Raw genomic sequence first — 21,215 nt, 5'->3', positions numbered from 1 at the left:
GTAAACGCCTTGAAGGTGAGGACGAAATGGACGAGTTCGGCAATGTATCTGGAATGGGTATTCAAGAGTTGTCCCTTATCTTACAAAAATCCAAGGCGGAGTGCAATGCCACCCCTGGAGAGGGATGCTAGGGCACAGGGAAGGGACATCCATGGTGGTAAGGATGGCTTCCTCGGGGAAGGGGATTCAAGTTGCAGTTTCTGAAGGAAGTCAGCTGTACGCTGGAGGAAGCTGGTTCTGTATGAGGGACTTGAGGATGGTTTCTGTGAATCCCACTATAAGTGACATCACATTTTTTAATCTCCCCACCCCCCTGACTAGAGGGGTGTGCATAGGCCACTTCACCCTGGTCCTTTGAAATGTGTGTTATACTAAGCACTCTGATTCACCTTGCATTTAGCTGTGGCACTAGGTACCGTTCCAAAACGCGAAGAAGAGCTCTGGGTGGCTCAGAGCTTGTTTCTCACACCCACAGAAGTCGGTTCAACAGTACCTCACCCACGTCATCTAAAGTTAGGCACCTGAATTCATACTTATTGACTTCAGGTCTGATTGTCAGGGAGAATGGCAGCCCCAACTTCCCTGATGACAATGGGAGCCAAACCTGTTTCTGAAAGATCAGTTCACTTCTAATTAGTGCCTGAATATAGATGTAGATGCCTAATTTCAGGGATCTAAATACAAAAATGTTAACCTAAGTGACTTGCTGAAGCCACAGAAAGAGCTGAGATTTAATCCCGGCTGTATCAAGTTCTGAGTGCAGACAGCATTAGACTATGAAACAATAAGGGCCCACTGGGATCGTGAATTTAGACAATGTCATGAAGTTTATACTAGACCCAAAATGTTTTTACAGGTCTCCGGGTCTTTCCCCAACAGCCATTTGTTTTAGGTTCTGGTTGAGATTATGGCCGTGTTAATAGATCACACTTTTATAGTGGAGATTGTTGTTATCAGAGCATTTGCTTGCATTGCAAAAGCAGAATTAGTTGAAAACAGCCACAATCCTGCAAAACAAAGCAGGTTCTGGAAACTTTGTTGTTTTGGTTTTAAGTTATAACCATACTTACCTGAGAGAGATTCCTGTAGATAAAAAGCATTCATTTAAAATTGCAATGTTTAGATTTAGCAGTGTCCTGGGCAACGACATATCTAGCTAATCAAAATAAGGATACCCTTTTCCCAATCTGCTATGAAGCTAATGTAAACGTCAAGCAAAATGCCGAACAGGATTTATACTGCTGTGGTGTTAAAGTGAAACAAGACACAGTTAAATTTAGAGCAGGGCTCTGGCTCTAAATGCCATAGATCCAGAGAGGGGATAATACATTTGGAAGACAGTACTAGCTACCACTGCATGCTCCAAATGTTTTACTTCATTAAAATCCAAGGGTCAATGGGCATGAGAAAAGGAGCCAGGTGTATTATGAACAGCAGAGAGGGCTACTAGCTCAGATGACCCAGTCAGAAACAATTGACGAACTTTCATTTTTTTCAGCCTATTCTCTAAAAACAGTCTGCCAGGCCGTGTCATCTCTGGTCATGGGAATTTGTCCCATTTATCCAAGTAGCTCTCCTGAAGCAAATTGCTTTGTCGGCAATGAAATTTTATGCATCAGGTTTTTGTTTCAAGTCTGCAGCAGAAAAGGCAGCCTGTACTGACGCAGAAGTTCAAAAATGTTCAGATTATAAAAAACTCAACACAGATTGGATTAACCAAAATCTGTCACTGGTTTATTTTCTGCAGTAAGTTTGCTTTGTTTTACAGCCACATTACTTCAGCATGCCATTTTATGAGCCACCTTTCCCTGATTCTAGCGAATGTTCACCAGAGTAAAAAGGTGTGTCAGGTACTTCAAACTGACCATTATCTGCTTCTAGTAAATTTCCCAAAACATTGGGGCCCTCAGTTAATTGGATCCTACCTACAAGCATGTGGGTGAAGGACAGGAAAGAAGAAAAAGGGATCCTGTATAACATTTCAGAAAGTACCAACACTGCCCATTTTCAAACGTGATTTCAGCTCTTTGGAGCCTGAGTCAACGTGTCAACATATTCCCCTTGTAAGAACTTGTGAAAAGTACCCTCTGACCTGAGGAGTCTTATGGGAAAACCTTTTGGAGGATGCGTCTCTTAGGGCTCTGACAAAGATGCTGTCCGTAAGTCACCATAAACTTTGGGACTTGGAATGTCTAATTCTGGGGATTTGTGCTTCTTACAATTTATGAGTGAATTTCCAAAAATGAGGAAACAGCAATAACTTGAACCGTTTCAACCCATCACTCCAGGTAGTTCTATGGGACACCAATCTCCATGCTGATCCATAAACACCACGTGCTATTTGTGACACCTAGCCTCATGTGGCTCTGCTAGTGGATCTCACTCTTGGTTTGCATCTCCTACTACTCCACTCCTACTTCTCATGGGAGCTGACACTGCCAGTTATGTGGTAGGTTTGCAGTGTGACGCAGTGGCTAGCAGGACCTACATTTTCACCCTACAGCTCAGAAAGCATTTGCTTAGCAGTAATAAATACTTCAATTTATCAGTGCCCAGGAAGGCCACAGATCACCATAACAAAACCGCCTCAAGTCACCACTCAGAACTCAGGGCTCAGAAAATAAAAGCGCAGCGACGTTCTCATGCATTTACATTTTTATCTTGTTTGCACGACTAGGTCTTTACATCCCATGAGTGATTTACACTTGGTTTTAAATCAGAGGTGAGATGCCAACTGTTTTGTGCTGTATTTGGAGCCAGATTACACGTCACAAAACCCTAATGGGCACATCTACCCCATCCCCAGCTGATTTCTTTCGCACCTGGTGAACACAGCCTTCTCGTTCTTAGCGTCCATGGTCAGTTTGATGGTCTCCTGGCCTGAACCTGTACTGATGGTCTCTGTGACGATATCAGCTTTATCCTCTTCCTCGCTGTCTGACCCGCCAGAGGAGCTGCTGTCTGAAGCTACCAGAGGTGCTTTCCTTGCCACGCAGACATTCCAAACACAGGGGGAGGCAGCGCTAACTGCAGAGAAAGAGTCAATAATTCACATGAGAAAATGAACAGGTGCACAGGAAGCACTGCTGAACACCCAAGTACTTCCAGGGAAACAGAACGGTTACTTACCCAGCAGCAGCTGTGGCTCTTTGAAATGTTGCTTTTTTTTTTTTTAAATGAATGGAGATTGCCTATCTCCTAGAACTGGAAGGGACCTTGAAAGGTCATGGAGTCCAGTCTCCTGCCTTCACAGCAGGACCAAGTGCCATCCCTGACAAATTTTTGCCCCAATCCCTAAATGGCCTCTGCAAGGATTGAACTCACAACCCTGGGTTTTGCAGGCCAATGCTCAAATCACTGAGCTATCCCTTCCCCTAGTACAGATCCCACCACAGACAATCATGAGCCTCACATAGGAGATTTTTGTTTTTTAACAAGAGCACCCACCGGGGCTTCACGTGCGCCCTGTGTCTCCTTGTGCTCCTGTGCAAGGGCATAACAGGCGGAGCAGCCACAATACTCCTTTGGGTCCCTCACAATTCAAAGCCTGGGCCCCTGAGGTCCCCCCCAAGCAGGGACGGAGGACGAGTTGTGGGATCTGCCCTGACACCAGCACCTCAAAGAAACACAGCTACCGCACAGGAAGTAACTGTTCTCTCCTCCTCAGGCGTACGTCTGTGTGGCGCTGTCGGGGACAGGCAAGCGGTACCCCCGTGGAGCAGTGGGAATGGGAGTGGCAGCTGCATCAGTCAGACCGAGGTTTCTCTCCAGCATCACCTCTGCTCTAGCGGCCAAGGGCACTGCGCAGCGCTTGGCAAAAGTCAATGGGCACTTTGTGGTGCAGGCAGAGGGGGTTACTTGAGCTCTGACATTCAGTGGAAGAGAGAGACCCATTAGCTCCACTGGGTTAGCCATCTTTGACCCCCAGTGCGAGGAGGTGACTTGACCGCTAGAATACCCAGCTGCCACTGCAGACAGATAAGGAACCAGTGGGACCCATTCAATCCTGTCAGCATAACAAAGAGCAGGCCTGGATACATCTAGTGCATGGGTTCCCAAACTGGGGGGGGCATGCCCCCTAGGGGGGCGAGAAGAAATTCATGGGGGGCATGAGGCAACCCAGCCACCCCCCGCCCCCGTAAATCCCCCAAGTTTTGCTATTTTTGTTTTTCAACCCCAGTTGGTTCCTTTTTTTTCTTCCCAACAAGTTTTGCTGTGTTTTTTTTTTTTGGGGGGGGGGGGGGGTCTCAAAAATCAAAAAGGGGGCATTGATGCCAAAAAGTCTGGGAACCACTGTTAGTTCTTTTCTCCAAGTGCCAACTCTGGCTCTGGGAAGAAAAGAGGCGGAAGACAGGCAGGTAGATGGAATTCGAGAGCACCCGGGGCCTGGACTTGAGGTACGCTCGCAGAGCGACCTGGCCTCTGTGGAACGTCATACAGAGAGTGAGGGAAGGGCTCAGCTGGAAGCGAGTGAAGCTCAGTCATTTTCCTGGCCAAAGTAATGGCCACTAGGAAACGGCTTTCGGAGTGAGGCGGTGCCGGGTGCAGGCTGACACAGGTTCAGACGGAGGCGCCATGTATCCCAGGACCAGACTGAGATCTCAGGAGGAAAAGCTTCTCTGCCTGTGGCAAATGCACAGTGGCCTTTTGTGGAACTTTGATATCCTGGGGTGAGAGGCCCAACCCTGGCCCTACAGGCACGTGGCAGGCTGAAATCACAAAGTAGATCTTGGCAAAGCTAACTGAGAGGCAGTCAGGAGTTGATGATATCTAGCACCAAGGGGGCTGGACTGTGTCCAGACTATATCATAGAATCATAGGACTGGAAGGGACCTCGAGAGGTCATCGAGTCCAGCCCCCCGCCCTCAAGGCAGGACCAAGCTCCGTCTACACCATCCCTGACAGATGTCTATCTAACCTGTTCTTAAATATCTCCAGAGAGGGAGATTCCACCACCTCCCTTGGCAATTTATTCCAATATTTGACCACCCTGACAGTTAGGAATTTTTTCCTAATGTCCAATCTAAACCTCCCCTGCTGCACTTTAAGCCCATTACTCCTTGTCCTGTCCTCAGAAACCAAGAGGAACAAATTTTCTCCTTCCTCCTTGTGACACCCTTTTAGATATTTGAAAACCGCTATCATGTCACCCCTTAATCTTCTTTTTTCCAAACTAAACAAGCCCAGTTCATGAAGCCTGGCTTCATAGGTCATGTTCTCTAGACCTTTAATCATTCTTGTCGCTCTTCTCTGTACCCTTTCCAATTTCTCCACATCTTTCTTGAAATGTGGCGCCCAGAACTGGACACAGTACTCCAGCTGAGGCCTAACTAGTGCAGAGTAGAGCGGCAGAATGACTTCACGAGTTTTGCTTACAACACACCTGTTGATACAACCTAGAATCATATTTGCTTTTTTTGCAACAGTATCACACTGTTGACTCATATTCAACTTGTGGTCCACTATGACCCCTAGATCCCTTTCTGCCATGCTCCTTCCTAGACAGTCGCTTCCCATCTTGTATGTATGGAACTGATTGTTCCTTCCTAAGTGGAGCACTTTGCATTTCTCTTTATTAAACCTCATCCTGTTTACCTCTGACCATTTCTCTAACTTGCTAAGGTCATTTTGAATTATGTCCCTATCCTCCAAAGAAGTTGCAACCCCACCCAGTTTGGTATCATCTGCAAACGTAATAAGCGTATTCTCTATCCCAATATCTACATCATTGATGAAGATATTGAACAGTACGGGTCCCAAAACAGACCCTTGCGGAACTCCACTTGTTATCCCTTTCCAGCAGGATTTAGCACCGTTAACAACAACTCTCTGACTACGGTTATCCAGCCAATTATGCACCCACCTTATCGTGGCCCTCTCTAAGTTATATTTGCCTAGTTTATCAATAAGAATATCATGCGAGACCGTATCAAATGCTTTACTAAAGTCTAGGTATATGACATCCACCGCTTCTCCCTTATCCACAAGGCTCGTTATCCTATCAAAGAAAGCTATCAGATTAGTTTGGCATGACTTGTTCTTCACAAACCCATGCTGGCTATTCCCTATCACTTTATTACCTTCCAAGTGTTTGCATATGATTTCCTTAATTACCTGCTCCATTATCTTCCCTGGGACAGACGTTAAACTGACCAGTCTGTAGTTTCCTGGGTTGTTCTTATTCCCCTTTTTATAGATGGGCACAATATTTGCCCTTTTCCAGTATTCTGGAATCTCCCCTGTCTTCCATGATTTTTCAAAGATCATAGCTAAAGGCTCAGATAGCTCCTTGAGTATCCGGGATGCATTTCATCAGGACCTGGTGACTTGCTGACATCTAACTTTCCTAAGTGATTTTTAACTTGTTCTTTGTGTATCCTATCTTCTAAACTTACCCTCTCTCTGCTTGTATTCACTACGTTAGGCACACCTCCAGACTTCTCGGTGAAGACCGAAACAAAGAAGTCATTGAGCATCTCTGCCATTTCCAAGTTTCCTGTTACTGCTTCTCCCTCCTCACTGAGCAGTGGGCCTACCCTGTCCTTGGTCTTCCTCTTGCTTCTAATGTATTTATAAAAGGTCTTCTTGTTTCCCTTTAAGCCTGTAGCTAGTTTGATCTCATTTTGTGCCTTTGCCTTTCTAATCTTACCCCTGCATTCCCGTGTTGCTTGCGTATATTCATCCTTTGTTATTTGTCCTAGTTTCCATTTTTTATAGGACTCCTTTTTTATTTTGAGATCATGCAAGATCTCCTTGTTAAGCCAAGCTGGTCTTTTGCCATATTTTCTATCTTTCCTACACAGCGGAATTGTTTGCTTTTGGGCCCTTAACGTCCCTTTGAAATACTTCCAACTCTCCTCAGTTGTTTTTCCCTTCAGTCTTGCTTCCCATGGGACCTTACCTACAAGTTCTCTGAGCTCATCAAAATCTGCCTATCAAAATAGTTGTATGATATGAGGCTGCCCATTCAGAAAAACCTTTGATTGTGTGCTCTTCTGGCACATGCTTTCCTGCTCTGTCTAACGATCTGCTGGACCAGAAGGAAGCAGACTCTCTGGCAATGGTACTCAACCAGCCAGCAGCCATGACATCAGGGGTAGTGACTTCAGCTCTGGATGGAGTATCTGGCCATACTGTAACAAGACAGGTCTGGACAGGGTGGAAGCTGAAGGAAAAGACAGATATTTGCAGCAGGCCATTCGCCAAAGCTCTCCTGGCCCATGTGGTGCTTCAAAAATGATGTTAGCCTTGTGTCTCGATTCTGGAACCCTGTCTGGGACTCAGCGAGCCAGTGGAATGACATATAAGCAACTCTGGGACTACTGCAGAAAGGTATCGCCCTGTAACATGTTCCCACTCATGTTCACTTTAGGACAAAACTTCTGGCACTTGGCACCGATAGAACAGCAAACGTTAATCGCTGCGTTTTTCCAACACAGGAACGTCGGTGCTCTTCCACAGGGACCACTCATGAGCAGTGCACAAAAGGTCAGCGTGTTGTTACTGACAGCCACACAGTGAGGAGTGCGATAGTCCTGGGTGTGCAAAGGACCGAGTCACCTTGTTACTCCCCTGCCTCCAGCGAGAGGGAGTCTTTCTTGTGGTAGCAGGGTGTCAGCACCCTGACACCGCCAGGCTTTCAGCCACTCGAGCATTATTCTCCATGCTTGTTCCAGCTCTAACATTTCCTTGCAGGATAACAGTAGGTGCTTCCCAATTCCCGGGTCCCTTTGAATCGCATTCCTGTGGTACCCAGCCCCTGACACCAGATACCCACAGAAATTCCAGATCTCTATCTCCAGACTGCAGTGTACTCCAATTTAATAGTTCTGCCCTAAATCACTGCTCCTGTAAGCCACACAGAACTTGGGAGCACGTTAAATAAAACAGGAGAAAGTTTGAGAAAGAGTGAGAGTAAGAATTTAACCAGAAATAAGAAAGTGATGGGAAAAATATTACACCACAACACAAAACCATAAACCGTGGCCGACAGTTATGCATAGTCACCGTTCCTATCCACTAACATAGATTTTTCTTCCAAAGATAAGTCTGCTGCAGAGCTGACTGGTTTCTCAAGAATGAGGATCCAAACCTTCATGAAAGCTGTTCATTCTGCAAGGGGCTCTCCTCAGTAAAAGATAAAAGAGCATTTGGCCCTCCTCTGTGTCACCCGAAGACAATCCTCTGATTCTGTTCACAGACAGGGCAACCTCAGCATGTTGTGAAGTTTATTTTCTCTCTTTGAGTGACTTTGATGATTTGTCATTGCCTCTCATGGTTTCCTGTTAATTTTGCGCAAGGCTAAACAACTGAGCCTTGCATTACCTCGCCAGCTAAACTCCCCTTTCCTTAAATGGGCCACCACCGAGACACACTAGCTTCAGGTGACTCGTTCCCACTCCAAGTCCATAAAGCACGCTTTCAGAATAAATGCACTAGTCCTTACATATTTTCTATACCGTCCACTCTCATTGCTCACACTGAATCTTGACAAGTTACAGTCTCTCTGTAGCTATGCTACATGTTACTCCTTCCGGACAAAAGACCTGTAAGGTGTGTGTGGTGTACCGAATTCATCAGGTCTGAAGTGAGAGATGTTGGCAAAGGCTGGGGACTTTGCCAAGCAGTCTGTGTCTTAAAAAGAGGAACCGGGTTTAGCCCATGCTGGTGGCATCATTTCCAGAGGTGAGATGAGCGTGTGCCTCTGCCCATCGGGATCTGCGCAGTGGAGTTCTGAAGAACAAGTAGAAAGGTCTTACACCTGGTGGCTTCGGTACCCGCTGGGGAACACATCCCTTGCATTAGCAGGTGGCTCAGGCTGCTCAGTCCGTACTGCGGCATCAGTAGTTAAAGTTTTTGTCGGGGAAGGGACAGAGAATAGTGCCCCTGAGCTCCTTCCCCCTGCTCAGTTCTGGGACAAAGTGCAGTGGGCTAACCAAATTCTTGTTCATCTGGGGAGAAGACCCACCTGAGACAGAATGGAGAGATCTCATAGGACATTTGGCAGGCAGTGTCACATACCTGTGTAACCCTCACACCGAGTGTGGGTCACTGACCCACATAGTGGCACTTAGACCACTTACAGTGAGAGATAAGAACAAGGAAGCTCTACAGCCAAAGCTGAAAACCAGCTGGCTTTATAGCTCAAGCTGTAGAGGTGCCTACACTAAGCTCCAGAGGTCACAGGTTCAAAACTTCTCGGTGGCAGTTACACTTGCACACTGACCCATGGCTTAGCAGCCACCGGCATATCTGTACAGTTGTCAAGTTTAATTCTATCCCACACACCAGCAAATAAAGCAAGAGCAACCTATCTGTAGGCTCTCATTGAACCAGACCTAACCAGGAGTCCTCAAAGTATCACCTGTGATGGGATGAGAAATGAATTTTCAGAGTTATCCAGCAGACTCAGCTGAGGGAGTGGATATACTTCAGGTGCATCACAGCCTCCTGGCTGAGCTATGCCCCAGTCAGCCAATTTTCCAAGCAGGGGTAGACATGAATGCCCTCTTTGGGATCAGGAAGGTGTCCGACTTCTGTAGTGATAGGCACATCTGAAGGCCTTGCTCAACTCTGTCATGGGGATCAGTATTGGGACCCAGGCCAGGTCTCCTGCTTTGCCTGTCTGCTCAGGGGCTTTGCTCTTCAAGTGATGCCAAATATTTTCCCTCCAGAAGCTTCTCTCAGCTTGGAGCTATGCTGATGCTCAGACGGGCTATTCCAAGACGTTCATGAGCAGGCACAGGTGCCAGCTTTTCCACCTGAGTTGCGTCAGTCAGTACCAGAGCCAGAGTTGTCAGCCCCAGAACTACCAGTGCCGATACGCTCAGCACTGGAGCTCTGGACACTGAGGTGTCCCACACTGGTGTCCTTTTCACTTTCTTTCCACCGCCCTCTCTCGGAACTTGAAGAGTGCTGGATAGTGCCTGATACTGGTTTAACCGTTTCCTTCTAGGCCTGGAGTGTCCTACACAGACTGCTCAAGTAGATGCAGCTGCAGCCACGTGCCCCTGGACTTGAGGGCCTACGTAGAAATGGTATCAGCTGTGTCCATCCTTGATGGAGATCAATCCACTGCAGGAGGGCAGGGTTTGAACCCTGAGGGCTTGGACTGCACCATGAGACACGGAGCATGGCACAAAGTGCCACATCCCATTGTACAGGGGATCCATTTCTTTTCGAAGGACCATCTTTCAGAGAAAGCACGAGAAGACCACATTTTTCACTAAATGGGTCAAGAGAAGTGGTTCAAGGTCTCTTCGGAGAGGAGCCGTCTTGAACTTGCTGTGTTCTGTTTCATTGCCAACGGCGGCAAGAGGCAACCAAGGGAGAGCTGCAGCCACTCCCTTTATGTCCTCTCACGGGAACATGAGGAGCATAGAGTGAGGGTTTGGCCCTGACTTACAAAAGAACCCTGTCTCATAACTGACATCCACAACAGGATCCACACTGACCCATACTCAGAAAGAGAGACTTGTCATAGAAGGGTTACAAAGTTTGTTTTACAACACAACCAGAAGCACGGGTGAGAATAAGCCTCACTAGGTAACTCCCCTGCTTTTCCTACATACCTTTAAGATTCTTAATGTTCTGAACTGCTACAAGGTTGGGGCAAATTTGTACCTCTACTTCTGATGCTTAAAATTCTGTTTTGATCTAAGATGGGTGAAAATACACCCGGGAGTTTCTTCATTTGATGTTGTGGTGTTAATATCCTGAGGTTTGGTTGTTTGATACCAGCAAGACTAGTTTTAGGACCTGAAAACCAAAACACCAGAGGGGATCTTCTAGATTAATGGGAGACTCAAGCTTTAAGCTGGCATTGAGTGAATCAGAGGCTTAAACGCTTATTCCCATTGGAGGAGGGAGGATATGGAGTTCAAGAAAAGCCAGAAAAATCTCTCTGGATTTCTAGTACTTTCTAGCTCTGGCTTATCAGAAATACAGCCGGTATAGCTTCTCTTGCTGTGTTTTGGCACTTCTACTCCTGGTATCAGACAAAAATCACACACCACAAAGGAGTGTGGATTTATTTTACAAAGTTAAGCCAAAATTTCAGAGCCTTTGTGCTTCAGTTCTGTGAGAAGGTCCAGACTGTTCTCTAATTTAACCTCAAAGACACCAACATTAGTGCTTTAGTCTCTGCTGTCACTACTTTCATCTTCTCACTTTTATTGGAATCCAGATTCCAAAAATCACTTTTTGTGGTATTACAATTTTTGGAAACTGATTTTTTAAAGATGACCTGAAAAGAAACAGGAAACTATTTGCTACTACAGCATAATCTTTCCAAGCAGTAGATGTGGGGTCTCCACAATTTAACTCTGCCCAATAAAAAAAAGAGACCTTTCTACTGTTTTACAGATAAGTAGCAACATTTCTTAGCGATTTGTTAGGGGGCTGAAGACACATTCAGCTCAAGTAATGTCTGCAAGGAAGCTCTGGAAGGAACTTTGCACCACAAACCTGGGATGCCAAGCAATACTCAAAACTGTTCAAGTTGCAAATGAATGCCTTTACATTTCCTATAGTGATAGAAATGTAGCCGTGTTAGTCTGGTGTAGCTGAAGCAAAATACAGGACTATGTAGCACTTTAAAGACTAACAAGATGGTTTATTAGGTGATGAGCTTTCGTGGGCCAGACCCACTTCCTCAGATCAAATATTTTTTTAAATTGTATCCTTTGGTATATATGGTTGTGACTATTTTCTTCCACTATTTGATCTGAGGAAGTGGGTCTGGCCCACGAAAGCTCATCATCTAATAAACCATCTTGTTAGTCTTTAAAGTGCTACATAGTCCTGTATTTTGCTTCAGATTTCCTGATATTATTGCCACTTACAGGTCTTGTCCTGACTCTGCTTGGGGTTTCCTTCTGAGTCACTGCTTTCAGTATCCACAGGAGAACTGCATCTGGGACCCGATTCTGAGCTAGAAAAGAAAAGGCCTGAGAATGAACCACAGCTGCTCTGGTCCTGATATATGCTACTTAGAAATAATTCCGAAAGAGATGTTATTACAAGCAACCCTACCCTAATGACTATGGGTACGTCTACACAGCAGCGTTATTACGCACTGCGCGTCTACACAGCAAGCCCATTATTTCAAAATAAATCTGAAATAACAGACTTCTTACTCCAGCTTCTGTAAACCTAATTGGAGGAGGAGTACGGGAAGTCAGGGGAAGAATGTTCTGTTTCGAAATAACTGCTGCATAGACGTGCCCAAATTCGAAATAAGTTATTTTGACTTAAGCTACGCAATTAACATAGCTCAAATTGCGCCACTTATTTCGAGTTCAGCCCTGCTGTGTAGACGTGCCCTCACGGTACATTGTGAGTCTTCCAACAGCATCGGGTGATGAAAATAACTGACATTTCTTACAGCTACTGTTGTATTAGAACACCCTCCCAGAGGGGGTCTCAAGGCAGGTTGGGGTGTGTGTATGATCAGTACCTGTAAGAAATGTAAGTGTGGGGTGGCCTGCGGGTGGGAGGGGGGTGCTCAAGGCAGGGGGTGAGGAGGGACTCATTGCAGAGGATTGGGGTGTGAGCGAGGGGGGCAGGAGTCAGGTCCAGGTGTGTGGGGGGCTCACAGGCAGCGGGTGGGTGTTGGGGGCATGGAGAGGGAAGGGTGATCGTGACAGGAAGGGGAAGAGCAAGCAGCCTAAATGGTGCTGGGAGGGCTTGGGGCTAGGGCAGTCCCAGACCAGTGGGGGAATGTGTCTCCAGCCAGCCCCTTTGACCTGGCTGGCTGCTTAGTGCGGCAGCCTGCATGACAGCCCCGGGAGCCGGGCTGGGAGCACGCTGCTTCCTCCTGAAAGGCTCAATTCTTGCCAGAGTGGTGCACGGGGGCACACCGGCTTACTTTCATCTCTGGACAATATACACAGCATCTTTACAGCACGAGGTATGAATGCCGCTGATTTCAATCACTACAAACCCAGAGGTGTGAGTACTGACCCCGAATCCACACAGACAATATTTAGAGAAAAGACAGATTATAACACAGACCCCTAGCTAGTTATTCCATAGCACCCCACTCTACACAAACTTTGTGGAGACGCTATCGGTGTCTGTGCTTTATTTACCAACAAAAAGGTTGAAAGTCTGTGAACTTTGCCCATCCTTTCTCCTCAGGAGTGGCCGTCTCTGGCGCTGCTGAATCCCACACACTTGATCCAACATCCATGGCCACACAGGGGGCTGGGGGCTTTGAATTCACTGGCTCAAACACAGCTGTCCACCCAGACCCTGAAGATACAAAGATAAACAGGAATTGCTAGGGGGTTTGTGTAACCTCGGGCCTACACATAAAAGGGGGAGGAGGAGGAATTACCAGAGGTAAAAGCAAAGATTATGCAATGGGAATCCTTATGGGAGTCTGTAGGACTAAAGAGGAGTCTTACGGGGTAAGAAATCAGGCTGCTGACTGATGATCTGAAAATTGGTTTCTCTGACAAACATGGTAACCCCACAACAGGGGAGCACTAATTCAGAAACATGGCTTTATAACATTCTCCCACCGCCACGCACTCGCTGCAGGCAAGATCCGTGCAAGTTTCTATCGAAGTATCATCACCGCAGTATCTGAGTGTGCCAATCATTAATGGATTTCATCCTCGCAATGTGTCCCGCCCAGGAGCTATTATCCCCGACTTTCCAGGAAGGGACTGATGCACTGAGGAGATTATCCAAGGTGACCCAGGTGGCCAAGTAACAGAGGCAGGGATTAAGTCTCAAACTCCTGAATCCCAGTCCACTGCCTTATCAGATAGACCATCCTTGTAGGTTCTCAGTTTTAGACGCACGGTCCCACCAGCGATTTGCTTCCTGACTGGCAATGTAGTGCTTCTCTTAATACAAGTTCTACTGTGCCAAATCAATCAGCTGTTGAAGAGCATACATAGAATAGGCGATGAGCCACCAAACCTATATTCACGCATGAATTGTACCCATGTTGGAACCTAGTTTCTAGACAAAAGAAATTGAACCAACTGCGCTGCCCACAGAAAGGGCCTGTTGTATAAACATTCTTTATTAAAATTGGCCTGCTTGTAGATGTCCCGAAAGTATCATTGTCACACGATCAGTAGGCAATGGCAGTGGAAGGGTTTTGTTTTGTACAGGAGCAGACTCACATGATGCTATCTGTTCTTCTGTAGCAACAACCAGTTTGGAAAAAACAACACGTCTGTGCGCAAATATTGTTCTCTAGTCCGAAGTAACACCAAAGATTAATAGAACAAAGAAGTCTGCAAAAACACATCTCTCCCTTTATTGCAGTTGATTTATTTTGAACAACTGACAGTGCAGTGTGTATGGTCAATTTAACTCTTGTTTATGGTCAGATGCACCTCCTGTCTCAAGTGCTCCACGACATCACTCCCTTGTGTTGCTCTGGGCAAAGCTCGTGTGTGTACAGTCCTTCCCCAGGCCCTGCAAGAATGGGTTACAGCACTGACACTGAAATAGCAACAGGGTGTTCTGCACATAGAGAAAAAGAGGACAGGGAAGGAGGGCTGGCTGGAATATATTCGGCTGTGCTCTCTATAAACCCTTAAAAACATCCCGGGGCAGCGCCTTAGTCCTCTCATTTACTATCTTCTTTGTCGATTTTTTAATAACAATTGATACAGTTATAGTAGTTACATCTTGCCTGGTTCCAGAAGCATCGAAACTGCACACTTCAATTGTGCGGAGCTCTAGCTCCCTGAACCTGCAGGATCGAATCCCACCAATACTTAAGGCAAGAGTTTGTAGATGCAAATTCACACTGGGCATTTTACGTCCCAGCTCAGCAGCCTCAGTTGCCGCAGGGCTTGCAGGTGGCTATACATGTTCCTATGTAGCAGATCTCCAGGAAAGACTGGCTGAGATAGGTCTCTGGGGACTGAAGATGGTATATTGAACTTTTTACCTTCAGTAGCATCAGAGTCTTTCTGCTCAGAAGGATTATTCTTGTTGGTGTTCTCTGTGGGAGGTGTTGTATGCTCGTCTGTTTCCTCTTCCTCTGAGTCCACGCTGCCATCATGATCCCCATTCTCTAGGTCACTTTTTGAGGAACTCTCTGAGGTCTGAGACACTCCAAATCTGAATTGTAGAAATCAGGGTTAGAGAGACCTATTAAGCCATCTAGTCCAAGGATGGGGAATAATTTTTGATGGAGACCACTAAGATGTCAAGGGCCGTACTTTTCTATGGAGTTGACGCGGGGCATGGGATGGAGGCTGGGTGCAGATGGGAACTGAGGGTAGGGGATGGGGTGCAGGACAGGGTGTGAGTTCTGAGAGGAGTTTGGATGAAGGAGGGTGTTGTGAGCTGGGGAAGGGGTTTAGGGTGCAGGGTCCGGGTGCAGGCGAAGATTCTGGCCTGGGAGAGGGATGTAGGAGCAGGTACAAGGTGTGGGAAGCGGCCCCAGAGCACTTAGCTGGCTGTTCCATGTGGCTCTCTGCACCGTGGGGGTGAGGCGCCATGCACTGTCCCCTATCCCCAGCAAAGTCTCTCCACTCCTACTGGCCAGAAACCGGCCAATGAGACCTGAGTAATGGCGCTGCACTGCCTCTGCCCCCTGCACAACCTCTTATCTCCCATTGGCCGGTTTCCAGTCAATAAGAGCTGAGAGATTTTTCTGGAGCTGGGAGCAGCGTGCAAGCCTCTTCCCTTGCCCCCACTCCTGCAGTGCAGCCATTTTGAGCGGGCCAAATTAAAAGGCTTGGCTCTGAGCTAGTCTCAGCAGGAGGAGGAAGACAGGGGCACAGTGCAGGATTATTCCTTCGAGTAGGTCTTTTAGCATTTTGCTCAGAGTACATGCTACCCTGAATGACAGGGCTCCTAGGGGAGATACTCCTCAGCTTAATAAATGTCCTTCAGGAATTTTGACCTAACATTTAGCCTAAATTTTCTGTTTTGTAGTTTCTTCCCATCATTGTCCATTTACATTCCCAGAAAAGCCCTACAGATTCCTGTCTGGGTTTATTACACTTTCAGAAATTCTCCCTGCACCATCACTAAGTAAAGCGAAACAAATAATTCTGAATCACTGTCAATTACTATTCACAACGGTATCACAGGTATGCACAGCACTATACCGGCATACCAAAAGACCGTCTTTCCTCACGGAGATGCAATCCACAGGAAACAACAAAAGAGATGACAGAACAAAATACAGAAGTGGGTGGGAAGGAAAGATGACAACAGGAGAAGAATACAGAACTCAAGGGAGGGAGATCACAGCATACACTGGACAAAGTTTGAGTCTTTTTTTTTTTTTAATTACAACTGAAGTCGCTAAATTACTCTGTTATAGTTCCCCCTGCTTGCAGAATGGGGGTAGAGAATAGGATGGCTAAATTAGCTATTGTGTGCATTGCACCCTGAGGATATAAAACACCATGAATGCAAGCAACCTTCCACATTCCAATTTACACATACAAGCATTTTCAAAATAACTGAGTATAAATTTTTTCAATTTTCATGAGATCACTAACAGTCTAACTTACATATCTAATCAAATGTGTATTATGACTTTACTGCAGCACAACTTTTCCTCCTTACTAGCAGCAGCTTCTGATCTTTCATTTCACACTTGGACACAGAAAGGAGACAGAAGGCCCTAATTCAATTAATATACGTCTATCTCGGGTGGCACAAGTCTACTTTCTTCACGTAGATTTTTGGGAAAAGTTGAGTTGGACAAGAGGGCATGTACTTGTTATTTATCAACTAACATTACACAGGACAGGAAACAAATCCTCCTTTCCACACATCAAATGGAAACTGAATAAAAAACTCACTGATTTAACTCCATTACATTTTCCATACTGGAAAAACTTAAAAAACAATGAATAGTCTAGCAGCATCTTAAAGACTCACAAACAAAAAAAAGTGCTGCTAGACTATTTGTTGTTTTTTAAGTTTTTCCAGTAACAGACTAACTTGGCTACCCCTCTGAAAATTTTCCACATTGCAATGGTTGAAAATGTCGGCTGAGTGATCACTCCAGACTGACAAGAAACAAGCATCAGAGTGGGCCGGCAAAGGAAAAACAAAACTGCCATTCCAAAGGTTTTTACTAAAAAAACAGATTACATTTGGAAGTTGTCCCGTTTACCTCCCAGACAGTCAAAAGCTATCAAGCTAGCTGGGGCAGAGTGTGCACCATAGATTTTAATTGAAGGGCTGATTCTCACTGGCACTGAGAAGGGTCACAGACATCGTTAAGATTTATTAATTCCTGGCCAATAAAGCTGCTAGAACTGACCATCCTGGAGACTCTACAGTGTTTATTTCCAGAATACTGCACACAGGCAGCAACAGGGCAAGCTTCCTCATATAGTCTGCCTACAGTACCTAACCTCCAACTAGCAGAGTGTTTTCTAGGGCAGAGAAGTGAGCTTAAGTCTCCATGGCCCATTCAAGTCTTCCAGGATGAAAATGGCAGGCAAGTTAGTGGCACCTGGCATGATGGCGTTTGCGATGCAGACAACTCTCCATTAGTAACTGGACTGAGAAAATGAATATAATTCACACAACTCAATGTCAGCTTCTTGGTTGTTCTGTTGCCTAATCTGTCCAATTATAGAAGCACTTACAATTAAATCATTACTAAATCAAAGGGATGAATCAGAAATTCATTATCGTGCCAATTATACAACGTGTAGGGGCCCTACACTGCACCAACAATAACATTTTTTTATTTTCACAATTTCAAAAAAGGAACCCTGTATCGCCTACCTTATTAAACACACTAACAGTTGTTCTCTCTCCCTCTCCCTCTGTAACAAGCTATAGCTTTATATTAAGTTTCTGAGAGGTAAGAAAAAGGATGGTTTCTAAAAAATGTTTAAATAAAGTTAGTATCTCTCCTCCACAATTGGCTGGTACCCTAGTGTTTCCATCATTATTACATGCCCTAAAGCCTGCCTCACATGCACGACAGGTGTCGTGCTCTGAAATCAAGCCAAGCAATCAGCTCTTTGCAGGAGCAGCTCATATAAAGTCACTCCATTTAATAAAAGCAACAGGCTCCAAAGCACATAGGGCTGAAATCTACAACCTGACATTATTCAGAGAAAGACGACAGACGGTTTGCTTTCGCCTTACCGTGTTCTTGATTTGACTTGGGTTGCATAGGTTATTTCTTTCTCCTCCCAGATATCTTCCTCCTCCTCCTTGTCATCAAACTGCTGGATCCGTTCATTGCAGCAGGCCTCAAAAAGGGATGCATTTGACTAAAACAAATGTAAACAGACGTCAGGTCCTATAGATTTCTAGGGAGGAAGCAACAAGAATGCTGGTGCAGCATGCAGCTCGCAAGGCACACTGCCTGGAGGCAGGAAGCCCAGAAAAAACTAAGAAATAAGGCTGTGACAGGCTGCTTGCTTCTGACACAACAGGAATCCCTGGCTGCTGTTTCATAGACATCTGGTGACATGAATTTCCCCGGTTTCTCTGCTACCGGGGGAATTATCTGAGATATTTCAGACGAAGTAAATCACTCACTCCCAAACTTCCCAGCTTGGAATGCTGAGAATAAGGAGATGTCGTCATGGATACTGTACACACCACACAGACAAAGAATTTCCTACAGCATGATCTCAGTACTCAGGCTAAATTTTAACTGAGTAATGACGTACTTCCTGCTTAAAGAACCCTGCATTTCAGTGGCTGGGGAAGCCACAAATTTCTGCACTGATACAATTTGGGATCAGTTTGCCAAATCGATTGAGTGCTTTGGGATCTTTGGAAAAAAGGGTCTAAGTATGTTTCGGTTATGAGATAAGATACTGTCATAACCAAGAGCTGCAGTGAAGTTTCACTACCAAACAACCTCTCTCTCTAGTTAGGAAAAAACAGTTAAGCACTTTATTCACCAACTTCCACTCCTACTGAATAGATGGAAAGGGTGGCAGGGAGAGACAACGGCAACAGAAGTTTCCTATGTGAAGACAAAGACACACCATGTAGCTCAAAGGGCAACTACTGTGATAGAGCCTTAGGGCTGGTCTACACTCCCTTGGTAAGTCAACCCAAGTTACACTACTACTATATTATTCATGTAGCTTAGGTCAACTTGCTGTGTTGTCTACCTTGTGCTGTGGATGGGAGACACACTCCCACCAACTTCCCTTATTCTTTTTCAGGAGGTAATATACACAAATCTACAGAAGAGCACTCTCCCATCAATTTAGCATGTCTTCACCAGACCTGCTAAATCGACACCCGCTGCACTGATTGCAGCAGTACTTATCTACATGTATAGACACGGCCTCAGAGCTAGATGATGCAACAGACAATTGAAAGAGCAGGAAAATTATGTCAAGGTGATTTCAATGCCTTGATTCCCTTGTCTGGAGATAGGCATCAGAGACTTTTTACTACATAAATAATGTAACATCCCTTTTCTCAAAGATGCACATGGCTACATCTGATTCAAGCATGGTCTGACCCACTGGAGTTTGCCTTGTTGATAGTAAGTATCCAAAAACCTCACTTACACTGTCATCATCCGCATCTATGTTGAAGTTTATCTCTGCAATCCTGTCAAAAGGCGCACTGCAAAAAGAGAGAAATCTGCATGAGAGCTTGGAGCAACATGGGCAAAGGAGCTAAACACAAAGACACTTTGCAAGCCAACCTCTCTGCTGTTCTCTGCACACTCTCCGCTGTCACTGCACCAAGGCTATGATTTTTTCACTCTAGTTCTGGATGGAAAAATCAATGTAACCTTGTATTTCTGCTTCTCAGCAGATATCGTTTGTAGGATTCCCAACCCTACATCTTGTTCAATGCCTTAGCATGAGACCAGTGGAACTGTCCTAGCTCAGAAGGTATTCCTGACCTTACAGAGCAGCTGCAGTGGGCTAGAGAATAAGCCAAATCCCAGCTGTCACATGCCAACTCCCACGGAATATACATGCTGCTTGCAAGTGTTTCAGTCGGGTCCTTCAACTGAGTTTGAGGCAAAGCTTCCAAGGATAAAGCCAAGTCCAGCTGATCACAACCTCCTAACAATTTTTCATATAAGCATGTTCCATCTTCCTGAGCCCTTATATGGCAGCTCAAAGACCTGCTGGATAATTATTCAAATCAGAACACTCATCAAATAGTTCACACTGGCATTAGGTTGACAGACAGACCATTAGTAGTCTAGAAAGAGTTCCATGGGTCAGGAGTGCAAGTCATTGGAATAACTTGAGGGGGTGAGGAGAAGGATTTTATAGGGTATCTACACATGCCTAAGTCTGGGCAGTGTCGTTTATGTCTCAGATGTTGATTTTTTTCTAAAAAGAAAGCTGTTAAGTTAGTGCATCTGTTGTAAACGATTAAAATACTCTAATGACCATGCCACTGAAACAAAGGGTCCCTCTTTCACACGCCTCACCAACCAATAGCCTACACTGGAACAGGTTTTGTTTTATCCTCTCTCCCCTCCTATTCATCCTTATGGGACTGGACAGTGTGTTCCAGCTACAATTCTCTTTCAGCTCCAGGTCCATTTTATGTTGCTTTTTCCCAAAATAACTGAGGTAAGTTCTATTCCATTACAAAATGGGGAAACAATCTGATTGCCCCATAATTGCATGCTGGATTGGACTTTGTTGGCCCCATTCAACAGCCCTTATCCCCACAATGCTCAAGAAAAGGGCTAGAGAATGTTGAAGAGCCTCCCCCTTCCCACTGAAAAGTAGCTTCCATTCACTTGAACACCACTCTGATGGAGGTCCTAGAACATGAAGGATGTCGAGTCCTTTGGGCAGCTTTTGGAAGATACTGGTTGGTATTTGTTGAGGGTTACTCAGAAGAGGGCACAAGCCCATCTGAAGCTGCCGTACAGCGCAAAATGGCCATGTGAAACCAGTTACGTTACTTGGGGCCTGGTCGTGACATCAGCACTTCCGTAAAGAGAACAAACAAGGCACTTCCCAGTATCTCAAATCCAACAGCAGCTACAAAAGACTCAGAGCGATTATGTGACCACAGAGCTTTCCAGTCTAAAAACTGCCCCTTCACACAGATGGCTAGGTGACAAAGTCCACCAGGCTCTACCATTTCGCTATTTGAAATTCAGTCACACTCTGTGTCAGATTTTTCATTTATATTTAATGCCAGAACACTAGAAGGATAACAACAATCTTGGGAGCGGGGACGTGTTTTAATGAGATTAACATCTCTTACAGAACAACTGCACAGTCAATATCACTTAGGGACTG

The 21,215-nt window shown here is 45.5% G+C and overlaps 1 protein-coding gene across 3 annotated transcripts in view; it reads right to left on the bottom strand.

Moving 5' to 3' along the window:
* Positions 1-21,215, bottom strand: part of PPP6R2 (protein phosphatase 6 regulatory subunit 2) — a 149,873-nt gene that overhangs the window by 27,488 nt on the left and 101,170 nt on the right. For 2 of the 3 annotated variants that reach the window (XM_075924308.2, XM_075924312.2), the window contains exons 17-22: positions 19,500-19,557; positions 18,106-18,233; positions 14,921-15,093; positions 13,092-13,254; positions 11,844-11,932; positions 2,823-3,027 (exon numbers count right to left, since the gene is read on the bottom strand). In XM_075924308.2, coding sequence (XP_075780423.2) covers positions 2,823-3,027; positions 11,844-11,932; positions 13,092-13,254; positions 14,921-15,093; positions 18,106-18,233; positions 19,500-19,557 — 816 coding nt within the window. The remainder of the gene's footprint in view (positions 1-2,822; positions 3,028-11,843; positions 11,933-13,091; positions 13,255-14,920; positions 15,094-18,105; positions 18,234-19,499; positions 19,558-21,215) is intronic. The other variant, XM_075924320.2, reaches the window with a different exon arrangement.

This window comes from Pelodiscus sinensis, chromosome 1 (genome assembly GCF_052426305.1).
Source record: "Pelodiscus sinensis isolate ZL-2025 chromosome 1, ASM5242630v1, whole genome shotgun sequence".
NCBI classification, from domain to species: domain Eukaryota; kingdom Metazoa; phylum Chordata; order Testudines; family Trionychidae; genus Pelodiscus; species Pelodiscus sinensis.
Note: the sequence above shows the minus strand (reverse complement) of the source record. Positions and strands in the feature narration are given on the sequence as shown.